At 40.2% G+C, this 14784-nt stretch overlaps 1 protein-coding gene across 3 annotated transcripts in view; it reads right to left on the bottom strand.

Annotated features, from left to right (window-relative positions):
- Window positions 1-10041, bottom strand: part of sh3tc1 (SH3 domain and tetratricopeptide repeats 1) — a 254841-nt gene extending 244800 nt beyond the window's left edge. For all 3 annotated transcript variants that reach the window (XR_013934552.1, XM_080451203.1, XM_080451204.1), the window contains exons 1-3: window positions 9426-10041; window positions 6248-6319; window positions 676-806 (exon numbers count right to left, since the gene is read on the bottom strand). Coding sequence is in view for 2 of the 3 variants with exons in the window: in XM_080451203.1 (XP_080307329.1) it covers window positions 676-806; window positions 6248-6319; window positions 9426-9627 (405 nt within the window). In the remaining variant the exon portion in view is untranslated. The remainder of the gene's footprint in view (window positions 1-675; window positions 807-6247; window positions 6320-9425) is intronic.
- Between the last annotated feature and the right edge of the window lie 4743 nt (window positions 10042-14784).

Raw genomic sequence — 14784 nt, 5'->3', positions numbered from 1 at the left:
CCCGGACCCCCTGTGCCCCTGCTGTAAGGTAATCTTTATAAAGCAATGATACCTCTGAAACATCCTTTACTCTGATTACAGTATGGGTACTGCCGACAGTACCAATTAGATCACATTGTAGCCATAACAGTAGAAGAGAATGCCCTGTTTATGTATTATTGTTATGATAAACTCACCAGACACACACTATTCATATTTTGAAATGGAATGACAATTACTGTTTAGCCAGGTGTGTGTGTGTGTGTGTGTGTGTGTGTGTGTGTGTGTGTGTGTGTGTGTGTGTGTGTGTGTGTGTGTGTGTCTGGGGGTCCCCAGATGATTTGCTTAATGTGTAACATTGTTTTCTCACTCAACAGTAAACAAACCAACGTACAGTTTACTGTACGTACGTATGCACAGGGTATCTGCACATTTCTAAAGTTACAATTTAAGGACTTTTAATTGTCAAACAGTGGCCAAATTGTGAAATATTACCTGAGAAAGATGTGTTGTGTGCATGTAGATCAGCTATTTTCACAATATTTATCTGTGGAGCCGAGTCAAACAAAATGTAATGCCTCAAGGTTTCTGCCTGACGATAATATAGTAAGACAACAGTGTGTGTGTGTGTGTGTGTGTGTGTGTGTGTGTGTGTGTGTGTGTGCGTGTGCGTGTGCGCGGGTGCGTGTGTCGTACCGTGAACAGAGAGGTGACCTCGGCGCTGTCAGCCTCCAGTAGGCGGAGCTTCCCGCGCAGCACTTCCTGTGAGCCCTCGTCTGCAGGAAGTCTGTCAGGACCCTCCACCATGGACAACAGCATGGGCAGGGCTGCACACACACACACACACACACACACACGCATGCGCACGCACGCACGCGCGCGACACACACACACACACACACACACACACACACACACACACACACACACACACACACACACACACACACACACACACACACACACACACACACACACACACACACACACACACACACACACACACACACACACACACACACACACACACACACACGTTGGCTGACTTTAAGACAACCAGTGGTGGAAATGGCGTTGCACGCATGGGAACGGCGTTCCCATAGCAACCGTTGCGGGGGAACGCTGTGAACACGTGTGGGAACGCTCTTCAGATTGTCATTTTTTTTTTTTTAAGTACTGTACATGTACTCAAGTACTGTACTCGAGTATAATTTTAAGGTATTTTTATTGAGTAATCAGGGGCACCCAATCGAAAAAATAAGAATTAAACAACCTAACCCTAACCCTAACCCTAAACCCGAATTAAAGTAACAAAAAAACGAAAATAAAGTACCCAAATCCACGAAATTAACCGCAAAAAGAAAAAGAATTAAATAACATAAACCTAACCTAACCCTAACCCTAACCCCGAAATAAAGTAACAAAAAAAACAATATAAAGTACCCAAATCCGCGAAATTAACCGTCTAGTTATTGTCTAATATAATCCACAAAATACATTAGTATAAACCCATTTTGTTTGAATATTTTATTAGGCAGAAATAGTTTTTTGTGATAATAAATTGGTAAAATCAGGCAAAAATATGAATTAAATAACATAACCCTAACCTAACTCCTAATCCTAACCCTAAAACCAAAATAAAGAAACCAAAAACGCGCGCGCGCTTCTCACGCGCTTCTCACGCGCTTCTCACGCGCTTCTCACGGTCACACATGCACGCGCGCTGCGCGCGCGTGCATGTGTGACAAGTAGAGTTCCCAAAGCGAATCCAGTCCATTTCCACCACTGAAGACAACATAACATGACACACTGTAAGATGTAATAATGAGAGGATAAAATATAAATAGAACAGCTTTAAGATTCAATTCATTGCCACATCAACATGGTCGTTTGTGATTTGATTTGGTGAGCGATGCACACATAAAACAACCAATATATGAGACACAATACAGCAGACATGTGTACAGTACCAGAGAGAGAGACGGTGAGAAAAACAGAGAGAGAGACAGTGTGAAGAAGAGCCATGGCAGTTGCATCATCAGTGTCCAGTGAAGCAGGTAGAGTGGAGCAGATGTATTTATCTATTTACCAGGGATAGTGCACGTTAATCAACATTTCAGTTTTCACATCCATGTAAATGAGCCAGAGTTAGCAAAGAGCTCCTTTTAATCTGTAGTCCCTGCATGAGCAGGCTGTTAAAAGTGGTGATATGTAGTCTCCCACCAGCCTCTGAAAGCAAAGAGGTTGGTGACTATTATTGGGGTGAGAGCGACAAGTCTCCAGTCATTCGGGAAGTGCTTGGGGAATGGATTGGACACAATGGTGGACCTGTGACAAATAAATAAATCTGATTACAGGCAACAATGTGGAATTGCATCTTATTGTGTGACTTGAAAATGACTGAAAGGGCATCTCTGTTTGTTGAACGAAGGAACAGTGGGAAAAACCCTCCCTGTCACATCATCCAAAGTGACACTTTCAACGGTTCCACATTCCACACGTAAGGCAGGAGAAGCTAAATGCCTCACCTTGTGCCCTGTCATTTATTGACTCATTTCATAACACAATGACGATGTGTTTTAGCTAGCCAAGCCTTCATCACAGCACATCACAGCTATCATCAACGTCCCTTTATGATAAACATTAAGACAGAATGGCTTGCCTCTCAAACATGTTGTCTACTGTTCGGAATCTATAGAATATGTGGTGTTATGATGATTATTTTGATAGTATTTTGTTTTAGACTGATACTAGGGTTCTTGGTTTACCTGTGAGGAACACTGTCTCTCTGCATTTGATTGTATGTGTTTACCTTGCCTATTGTAAGTCACTCTGTTTAGGAGCGTCTGCTAAATTGTAAATTGTTATTATTATTACGGTACCTACATCGTAAAAAGGTTAATTTAACTCAAGAGTTAAATTGACATTTTGTCACACATGAACGACAGTGGCATTTTGATAGAGACAAAACACAGACCGTAGCAGGTCTTAGAGGCCATGAAATCACCACTCAGAACACCCACTCGTCTCTAGTTAATGTTTGTTTAAAAGTGAATTAAAACTGTGTGTGTGTGTGTGTGCGTGTGCGTGTGCGTGTGCGTGTGCGTGTGCGTGTGCGTGTGTGTGTAGCTTCCTGCTCGTTCAGCCGGTTAGTGCACATATTTTTAACCACTTAAGCCCCATTTTATGCTTTGTCTTATGATGGGGTTGTATACTGAAAGTAACCAATCTACAAGCTATTTTTTAAATGTTTGAAAATGTTTGACAATGTCCCAAAATAGGGATGCCATATTGACTAGTATGTTGTTTTTCCAAGGATGGCTGAGGAAGAGGAGACCCTTGTTTTTCGTGTAACTGCATACTGTATGTTTTATAACAAAATGCATAGCTTTTTAAATCGCTTGACAACAAGGAAGGTGCGCCGGCGATGGCGTGCCGCTGGGGCTCGTGAGGAGGAGCGGGGCGCTAGGCTAGCGGCGCACCCACAGACAGTAACAAAACAGCCCATGAACAGCCGATCACCTGAGTTGGCAAGCCGTGGTGGACGGAATAGGTTCCTGTCAAAACTACTTCCAAAGAGTGAGAAACGCCCACGGGTACAACACCAGAGGGAGCTCCACTGATCTCATTCCCCCCAGATTCGGCACAAACATGGGGGTGAAGTCATTCTACTGTTATGCCACCAAAATGTAGCCAGCCATCAAAAAGTGTGACTCCCTACCCTCCTTCAAAACCGCCATAAAAGAGCACCTGTCTGCAATTTTAAAACTGGACCTAGACAAGTCTTCTAGCTTGCCAAAATAAGTGACCCCCCCACTGTTTCTCTGTAAATATACTTTTACTGCTCCTAGTATTGATGATCTCTTTTATAGTATTGTATGCATGTCTTTATATGTCTTGATGAATTGAATACACAGGACCGCAATGGAAACAAACCCTCAGGGCTCTTTGTGTTATCCTTTTAAGCATTATTTATAACTGTACCTCTGTACTTTTTTACCAGTGGTGGAAAAAGTACTCAAATGTTTTACTTAAGTAAAAGTATCAATACTGGAATGTATAAATACTCAAGTATTCAGAATTTACTTGAGTAAAAGTACAAAAGTATTGGTATCAAAATAAACTTAAAGTACCAAAAGTAGTACTCATTATGCACAATATCCCATTTCGCAAGTTTTCAAATGTACGAAATGTATAAAAATCATTTGAAAATAGCAGATCTACAAGCTCACAATGCATCGCTGCGCATTGTGAGCTTGTAGATCGGCTATTTTTTATTTTATTTTTACTATTATGTATATATGGCTGAAGTGGTTAATGCATGTTTTGTAATACTAATCTAAATCTACAAAGTAACTAGTAACTCAAGTTTTCAAATAATTGTGGTGGAGTAAAAGTACAATATTTGGATCCGAGATGTAGTGGAGTAGAAGTAAAATTATTGAAAATTGGAAATACCAAAACATGTACTGAAGTACAGAACTTGAGTGAGTACTTAGTTACTTTACACGCAAACTGTTAATAAAGTCAGAACGTGAAGCAAAACATGCATATATTTTATGCATAATATCCAATGAAGACACTGATGTGTCACTGACCGACCAGATGTGACCCGCTGGAATTAATCAGTGACTTTAGGAGACTTTCACACAGGTCCAAGGTACAGGAATCATTCCATTCTAATTCTCTCACATGATTTCCTGACAGCTAGTCAGCTGCACGCTTTACAAGCCTTGACAGGAAAAGACAGTCTTACATACCGTACAGCACCGGAATTGTAAAATCAAGAGAAATCAAACTTATTATCAGGCCATAAACATTTATAGGAGAAGACTTACACTGTTGCTGTCACCATGATAGCCAGCTCAGCGGAACAGAAGTAACATGGCCATAGTATTTGACACCAATATGATCAGGACAATAAATTGCATTAACCACATGAACCGTATCGTCCCAACTCTGGGGTGAACATTTTGCAAAAATAGCCGATCTACGCGATGCGTTGTTGTGAGCTTGTAAATAGGTTATTTCCGGTGAAGAGATTTGTTGCCCTATCTTGCCCCTTATGCCTAAACTTTTTTGCCATTTTTTACTATTTTGAAAAACATTTTAAAATAGTTCAAATAGCCGATCTACAATCTCACAATGTGTCGATTTATAGATCACTATTTTTAAATGTTTTTTCAAAATAGTAAAACATGTCTAAAACATTTAGGCATAAGGGGTAAGACGTATTGGTGTAGAGTAGAGGGGGGAAAGGAGCATATCATGCCTAGCATAGAGCCTTGAGGGACCCCGGTTTAAACTAAGTACATAGGGTTTAAGAAGTGATTAAATAATGATTACACTGTGTTAGCACCAACTCACTTACACCCGCAATGGAGAAGCAAGGGGAGGCAATGGAGTTGGTTCATCTGTGAATGTACCTCAGAAAAATGTTTGCTGGAGCAAAGGTTGAGGTTTTTAACTTTTGTAAAAGCGCTCTACTCTACCTCCTGAGCCACTGCCATTCTAAAGATGCTATTCATACGGAATATGATGATAATGATGGCTCTAAACACATGGGGGGAAACACAACACTCACAGTAGTTTCCAGGGGCTTCTAACAAGAATATTCACCATAAGTGCAAAAAGACTAAAAAACACGCCAACAACGTTTTTCCAACTCCTCATACTCCTGTAGCTCTGTGGTCGGAACGTTGGACTTTCCAATAGATTCAATCCATTCCTCTTCCAGTTCTAGAGCTGTTATACTAAACAGCACGGGGGAAAAAACTACATGGATGTGATCAATCCTGCTGCTGTAGTCTAATCCAGGGGTCTTCAACTGGGGGTCCGGGACCCCTAGGGGGTCCTCAGAGTTACTACAGGGGGTCCGCCAAATCTTTGTGTGATAAGATTTTTTTGTTTTACATTAACCACTTGAACTTTAGCATCCCTTTTTTGAGGAGAACTTTATCCAAAAATATCTACAAGCTCGAGCACAAGCTTGTAGATCTGCTATTTTTGGCAAAGAGGTATAGGGAAAAAAGAGCAGACCAAGTAAAAATAAAATAAAGTTTAATCTGAAACACAATTTTATACATTATAGAGGGGGGCCCTGCTTCATCTCTCTCTCAGCTAGGGGGTCCCTGGCCTGAAAACGCTGAAGACCTCTGGTCTAGTCTATAAGACATGTCTGTCTGTCGGTCTGTGTGTGTGTGTCCGGAGATAAACCGGTGAACCGATCATCAGCGCTGAATATCTTGTGCACACTGATAAATGTTACCTGTTGGGAAGCTGTCCTCAGATGTGGGCAAATTCCTCCTCAGACTTCCAGCGTCCCGGGACAAAGCTCGCTCTGTAAACAAAATAAACCCACAAACATTATACAAGTCCTACAGCAGAGGTTCTCAAACAACATAGCAGATGTACTGTAGCTCGCAGCGAGGAACGAAGTGACACGCTGTGAGCTTGTATATCTGCTATTTTTGAATAGCCAACGTGTAGTGGTGGTTAAGATGATTGTGATGCTGTATTAACTACTTTTGCTGGGGACCCCCTGGAACCCCCTCAAGGAGGACCCCTGGGGGTCCCCGGACCCCACTTTTGAGAACCACCGTCCTACACTGCTGCACACTTGCTACACCACAGCACTCTTTGTTGAAGTTCTCTTGTTGCATGTATACCGGATTACCGGATAGGTTGTTTAGAAAAAAGCCAAATCCCAAAAGCCAAACCCCGGTCCAAAAATGTTCTGGCAGTAAATCACGATAAGAGAGTTGTGGGCCTTGATAATATGCGCATTCAGTTAAATTTGATAGGAAATTTACACACACACACACGCACACACGCACACACGCACACACACGCACACGCACACACACACACACACACACACACACACACACACACACACACACACACACACACACGGGATATTCCACTTTAAACATGTTTGTTCAGTATTTAGATATTTGATATTAGTTTTATCAGACACGCCCCTTCCTATAAAAACTCCATGCTTGTAGATCCGCTATTTTCAAAAAATATAATAGAAAATGGACATTCACATGTTTGAGAACCACTGAACCACTATAAGGCTTTATCGTGCAGTTTATTGTGTAGGCCTATCTTGATGACAGTTATAGGTTCCTTGCAGTGTTGATTTTGTCGACTAAAACTATGACGAAAAATGTTCGCCGACTACCTTTTTTCACTGACGAAAACTAAATAAACACTAAGCTATGATGACTAAAACTAAGACTAAATATACTGACAATTTCGTAAACAAATAAAAACAAGACTAAAATGTTATGGAGGGACGAGTGGAGAAGAAATCCAGTACAACTAAAAGACAAGTCATTTTATGTTCGCTTGTGCTCGGGTGTTGCGCTCTGAAAATAGCCGATCTACAAGCTCACAACGCGTCGCGCTGCGGCGCGTTGTGAGCTTGTAGATCGGCTATTTTCAGCATGCAACCATGTGTAAAATCATCCATTGCATTTTAGTCGACTAAATCAACTGTAGATTTATAATCTTAGGATATTTAGTCGACTAAAACTAGACAAAAACTAAAACATTTCAGATGACTAAAACTAAATGGAATTTTATTCAAAAGACTAGGACAAACTAAATCAAAATCAACACTGGTTCCTTGGTTTAAAAAGTGTTCTACAAATCAAGTTGGACTGGTCTGGACTAACTGCACAACCCTGGTTGTTAGTAAACCATTATCACCACTATGTTGGCACTAGCATTATGAAATCACTCATGCAGGGCGTTCACATGATAGATGATCTGTTGAATAGCCTGTTGCCTCACTTATGATTTGTGTGTGTGTGTGTGTGTGTGTGTGTGTGTGTGTGTGTGTGTGTGTGTGTGTGTGTGTGTGTGTGTGTGTGTGTGTGTGTGTGTGTGTGTGTGTGTGTGTGTGTGTGTTTTGTTTCACACTTGCTTTGGCAAGGTAAATACATTCCACATGCAAATAATTCCCCTTATAATTGGAGAGAGAGAGCGAGAGAGAGAGAGAGAGAGAGAGAGAGAGAGAGAGGGAGAGGGAGAAAGAGTGGGGGGAGAGAGAGAGAGAGAGAGAGAGAGAGAGAGAGAGAGAGAGAGAGAGAGAGAGAGAGAGAGATGGTTGAACAACATTGGGTCAATTCTGATGTCACTCCCAGGGTCATTGGCCATATGGGGCCACTGTCCACTGACTGATGGTTAAAATAATCACGTGACCTATAACGATACCAACATGTTTACTCCTAGTACAACGGTGTCGCTTGCCAAAAAGAACATATATCATCTATCCAGCAGCTGGCTTGTAGATCTGTTCAGTGGTGAAAAGTGGTAGAAATACTCTATTATAGGCTAAGTAAAAGTCTGGTATTCAGAATTGACATTGACATCAAAATATAGCCCACTTAAAGTACCAAAAGTAAAAGTACTCATTACATAGAATGTCCTTCACAAGTTTTCAAAATGTTTGAAAAAATCCTTTGAAAATAGCTGATCTACAAGCTCACAACGCTGAGCTTAGATCAGCTATTTTCAAATAGCTCCACCTATAGAAGTATAGGAGGACTGATGTTTTGTAATAATAGTCAAAATACAAAGTATCTTAACTAAAGTTTTCAAATAAATGCAGTGGAGTAAAAAGTGCAATATTTGCCTCTGAGATGAGTAGCGCAACTTGTACCTGGTTTTGGCATGTTCTCCATTTACAACCCGTAGGCTACATCTACATAAACGTTCAAATTTCAAATATAAAGTTTTTACCCCACGGCCATGGATGTTAAAAGTCCAACGCTCGGGTCTAAGTATCCTTATCTTCCATTAAAAAATAATTTTAATCCGATTGGCGGCCATTTTCTTATAGAGTTATAATGTATCAGAGTGCAATACACCTCTCAACCGATAAGGTCGCGTAGTTGAAATCATATGAAGGCAATTTTAAGAAAATGGCCACCAATCGGATTAAAATACTTTTTATTGATCAATACGGAAGATACAGGTAGTTAGACCCAAGCGTTTTAACTTGTTAAATCCATGGCCATGGGGTCAGGACTTTATATTTGAAATGTGAACGTGTAACTATGTAGATGTACCGGGTTGTAAAAAAAGAAAAAAAGAAAAAAAAAAAAAGTACAAGTTGCGCCATGACTGTCCTGATACGACAGTCATGTCAGGGCTATACTCCAGTCCAGCAAAGTAGCCTACCTCAAAATTGTACTTAAGTACAGTACTTGAGTACTTCGTTGATTGATTGGTTGATGCACTTTATTTAGTAAGACATGAGAACAACAGTACATGGAAGTACAAATTCACAATACAAGGTCTACTAAACTGGAAGACTCATTAAAGCACTGAGCTTGTTTAAGATGAGGTCCCCATGCACTGTTACTTTACACCAGTGGATCTGTCCCTTGTTTTTAATCGAAGTGACACCAGCAGTTATATCGCCAGCCTACCCATTCTCTTGTGCCTGGTGAGGGTGGTCCTCTTCAGTGCCACCTCCTCGGTGGCATGACTGGCATCTCCTCTCCGGTACCGGCCGCTTCCAACGCCGTTACGCACGGGCCCAGACCCCGTCCCAGACCCCGTCCCAGACCCAGACCCAGACCCGGGGTGGTGATGGTGGTCCTGCTGGTGGTCTGTGCTGCTGGAGGACATCACGGATGATGGTCCAATAAGCTGCAAACCGTCCTCCTATAATAGTCCTCCAGTCCAGAGTGTCGTGGTGTGTTGTTAACTACACATCACGCGTCTCTCCAGCCCAGAGCAGAACAGTGCGCAATAAACTTCTTTTATTATCATGGTGGTGGAGGAGAGCTTATAAAGTTACAATCCTTCACCGTTTAGTAAAAAAAAAAAAAAAAAAAAAATGCGACCAAAAGACTGGAGTAACGTGAACCGTCTCTAGCGAAACACGTCAAGCTGTTTTCTTTATATATCCTATCTAAATAAAACTCTGTGCAACATTATCCAAATAGACAGAAATACCTTAGCCTACCCTACTCCATGGTTGCGTAAATGAGGGATTCCTTTCTTTCTGTTAGTTAGTTGGTTGGGTTTGTTTGTTAGTGTAAGAAACGGCTTGTCTGTGCAGTATTATCCTACCATCATGTCCTGTGACGCAGTGACTTCCAGGTTAATAATCGCTGACTGAACAAATAAACGCGGTTCCTTTCTCTACGTCCCAAAAAAACACTAGAGGCACTACTAGGCTATATCAAGTTTTCATTCCCCCTGGCGCAAGATAATCATTTATTACCACACTATCACACTCAAAGTCTCCCAGCAGTGGAAAATGTATTATATATTATTAACTTAAGTAAAAGTATCAAGTATCAATAAATACTGCGATGTAGAAATAATCTTACAAGAAAAAAATATATATATTTGAGTAAAAGTACAAAAGTATTGGTATCAAAATGCACTTAAATTACCAAAAGAAAAAGTAATCACTCATTGTGTAGAATTTCCCATTTCACAAGTTTTCAAATGTATAAATTGTATAAAAATCTTTTGAAAATAGCAGATCTACAATTGGGATTGTGTGAGCTAGCTTGTAAATCGGCTATTTTCAAATGGTCGAAATGTATAGGGCTGAAGTGGTTAGGCCTAGTGATTGTTTTGTAATAATAATCAAAATCTATAAAGTAGGCTAACTAAACTAACTAACTCAAGTTTTCAAATAATTGTAGTGGAGTAAAATATAAAAAAAAGCACTGGAAACTGGAAATACTCCAGTAAAGTAAAACTATCTCAAAATTGTACTTAAGTACAGTACTTGAGTAAATGTACTTAGTTACTTTACACCACTGATGTCTCCTTTCCCCCCTCTCTTTCTTTCCCTCTCTGATTCATTTCTTCCTGCCTGGAGGGTGTATGGGTAACAGGAAGAGTGGGCACTGGGCACCTCAATATTAGATTGGCCATGTTTTTCTTCTTCTCAAAATGTTAAATAAATTACAATATTTGGAAATTAAGTAATGTAAATGGCTACAACAACTGTATCATTTTAGGCATAAACTACATTTTAATTTTTAAGTCTGATAAAGCTTTTTTTCAAGTCACTTCATGCCGCCTTATTAGCTTGTAGATATGCTATTTAAAAAAATATATCGACATTTATTTAAGTCAAACATTTGTAACTCAAATCTTTGCTTCTGGAGGTCCCTGGCAAAAAAACAAAACATATTCAGATGGGGGGTCCGCTGCCAAATACATATCAATTTGGGGGTCCTTGCTGAAAAAGTTTGAGAACCACTTCGCTACCTTTTATCTATACCTGCAGCTTATCCAGTTGTAATGAACCCAGAACCATCAATAGACCCTCTGATGCTGTTCAACCACCTTTTAGAACAAACACAACAGTGTGTATTTTCTGTACTCGACTCTGTCTCTCACATCCCAGGAACACAGTCAGCACTTCCCTTTCCTCTGTCACTGCTGGTAGAGCTGTCCAGGCTAAATAAATGCTTTGAAACCAAAGACGCTTTTTTTGTGTTCCCAACTATCTGAAGCATTTGGCAGGAACATTCTGTAGCTACACTGCAGTTGTATTGTGCATATAGTGCACCCAAAGTGTTTTTTTCCCCTTCCTCTTTTGGGGGGCATAAGGCTGGCTGACACTGTATGTGCATAGCCTATTATCACTCTCTCAAAGTCTTTACTGTTGATAATCTACTTCTATTCATTGTCAATAGATAATAATTCATTCATATTGGCAAAAGAAGTACTGTATATTCATCACTGGTGATCAATTGTACATTTATAGGCTACATATGTTGATAGACCAGTTCAGATGTCCAGTGTCAAAGTCTATTTATTTTATTTTTATTTTCTCTTCATTGTTATAGTCTTACGTGTACCTATCCTGTGTTTCAGTCCTACTGCTATATGACACCTGAACTTACGCACAGATATCAACGATGGTTGATCTGCGGCTGTAGTCGAGTGGTTAGTGAGACTGCCTGGGGCTTCAGTGATTACTGATAGTTCAAGGTACGATTCCAGCCCTCGTCAAAGTGTCCCTGAGCAAGACATTTAACCCCTAACGGCTTTCCTCTGTGGGCAGCACACAGCTGGGTGAAGCTGAAAACTGAAGTTCCCCTGTGGGATGTGATAGATAAAGAGAAAAAAAGTATCTTATGAAAGAATAAGATACTGTGACATGTCTTTGAAAAGAGTCATTATGTCACTTCAGGAAGGGTGATGCAACAAAGCTGAGACACATTGATTAAAAAGTAGTTCATTTTTAATTTTATGAAACAAAAAGATCAAGGCACGGAAGTTAAACTGTACAGTATATTCCATAAACAAATCCCTTTGACAATAACAATAATTTAAATGTCAGTTATATTGCAACACTTGCAACAGTAGTGACTTATGTGCTTCGTTCAGACTGCAGGCAGACCTGATCTCTTTCTCAAATCTGATGTTTAGGACTAACTGTCCACATTTGCAGATTTCATCGGATTTGTGTATTCAGACATCGTCGACCAAGAGCTCTATATCAAACCTACATGCATTGGGTTTTCTGGTACAGACGTAGACATACTGTACAGTATAGTAGGCGTGAGTAATGCTCTGTCGTATAAATGAGGGCAATTGGGTCCTGGAGGACACAGATACACACTCGGATTTCTAACTGAGTCCGTTTTGGGGTCAGATCTAGGGGATAAGCAGACTTCCATCCTGGTGTGTTGACCACAGTAACCTATCTCCCTGACATTAACTCTTGTTTTACAACGCTCTTAGCTGTTTCTCTCTTTGTGTCATAACCATCTCTGGATGATGTTTCCTACTCTCCACTTGGGTTGCCCTTGCGTTTTCCCCCGATCAGAGCAATTCTCAGTTCCGTCAGTTTGCTGTTGTTGCCTGGTTGAAAAAAAAGAAAAAGTAATATTTGTGAAGATCACAGACAAACGAGTATCAGTTTCATTATTTTGTCAGTTTTAAATTGAACTCACCTCTGACGGAAGCTGAGGTTCCACTTGACATCCTATCTACAGCTGTTTGAACTGTAAAACAATGCAATAAGTCACATTAATTTAATGATGTATTATTATTGCAATTATGCAATTAAGCTAAGACAATATATCTGCACACTGGTACATGAAGACATAATACACATTATAGCTACACAGCCCACTGCAGGATTGTGTCCCTGTGATGGTGTTGAGTAATACATCTCCTATGCCTTCCTGTTCATACTATACACTAGTGCTTGTCAAAGTGGTGTCCGGGGATCTCCAGGGGTCCTTGAGGGGGTCCCTATCCAAATTATTGATAGTTAGGGGTGTACAAATGACACATAATGGACCCATTGGTACACAATCAGAGTTATGGGGGTCGGTGGTTTAATGCATGCCAAACTGGGGGGTCCTTGAAAACATATACAGTGAGAACCACTTTACTGTACTGTTAACACATTAGACTTCTACATGAGTAGTATCAACGTCTGCCCACTGGGGGTCGCTTTAGGCACACTTTAAGCACACTTTTGTTCCTCCTCTCTCTATAATCAACCAATCTGGGAACCCTGGTTTGATTTGATCATCTCCTTACAATCCTCTGTTGGTTGATCATTAATCTCTCAAGACAGATTCAGCAAGGGAAAAATATTTTTTTTAAATTTCTTTTTTGCAGATGGATATTCCCAGATTGGTTACACCTTAACCTGTATGAAAACATTAGCCTATACCAGTGGTTCCCAAACAATGGGCCGTGACCCATTTTTGTGGCTTGTGAGAAAATACCCTTTCTTCTTCCTTTTTAAATTTTTTATTTGCTGCAGACAAATAAACAAACAAATAAATATATCAACCAATTTTCAAAGGAATTTCAAAAACAATCAAAGCTATATCCATTAAAAATGTAATTAAAACATAGCAGAAAATAGCAGATCTACAAGCTTGTAGATCGGCTATTTTCACATTATTAAAAATAAATAGGTAATAATTCATAATTTGACATCAAATGTATCTTGGGTCTTGAGCTGAAACGTTTGGGAACCACTGCCCTTTACAACCCAGATGTTATCTGCTGTCTGTTGCTGCAGAATAAAGAGTAGACCAGTGGTTCCCAACTGCAGGTCCCTTCATACCAATTGTTTTTCCCTTTCCCCATTCGTCAGTCTCTGCTCCCATAAGTCCACTTTACCAATCAGACCCGCATCTGCTATCCTATAAAAAGGGCTCTGTTTCCTTCAGCCACTAGCTTGCTACCAGTTGACCTGTCTCTTTGTATTCCTTTCTTGCCTTTGTGTTTTGACTACCCAGAGCTATTTTTGCAACTTTAGTACTTGTTCTTCTACTTTAAGAAATTAGGTATCACATACTGTAGGTAGAAGCTTTAAAAGGGGTGGTTTCCAGTTGCCACCTATGTATTTTTGAACATTGGTTTGGTTAGTTCGGTAGGCAGGCTTTTGTTTTACTCGTTAGTTACTCAGTCAGGCTGTCTTGGTTTTCCCTATAGCTGCTTGTTTTGTTAAGTTTGGCAACATCTGCGTCCCCTGGCTGTGGCTTGTTTTTGTTTACTGTATGCCCTGTGCATAAATCAGTTTACAGTTTACAGTTTAGGCATTTAGCTGACACTCTTAATCCAGAGCGATTTACAGTAAGCATATGTGTAAATAATGTAAATACTAATAGGACGTCACTAAAACGGCACCTTTTTGCCCATCTCCTGATCTCCCTCATTTGCACTGTATGACAAACAGCAAAAAAGACGACCTACAAGCTCACAATGTGTCACGATGAGACAATGTGAGCTTATAGATTGTCTATTTTCACCATTTTGAAATGTTTTTACAATATGACA

Source organism: Gymnoscopelus braueri (assembly GCF_963280865.1).
Source record: "Gymnoscopelus braueri genome assembly, chromosome: 15".
In the NCBI taxonomy this organism is placed as follows: domain Eukaryota; kingdom Metazoa; phylum Chordata; class Actinopteri; order Myctophiformes; family Myctophidae; genus Gymnoscopelus; species Gymnoscopelus braueri.
Note: the sequence above shows the minus strand (reverse complement) of the source record. Positions and strands in the feature narration are given on the sequence as shown.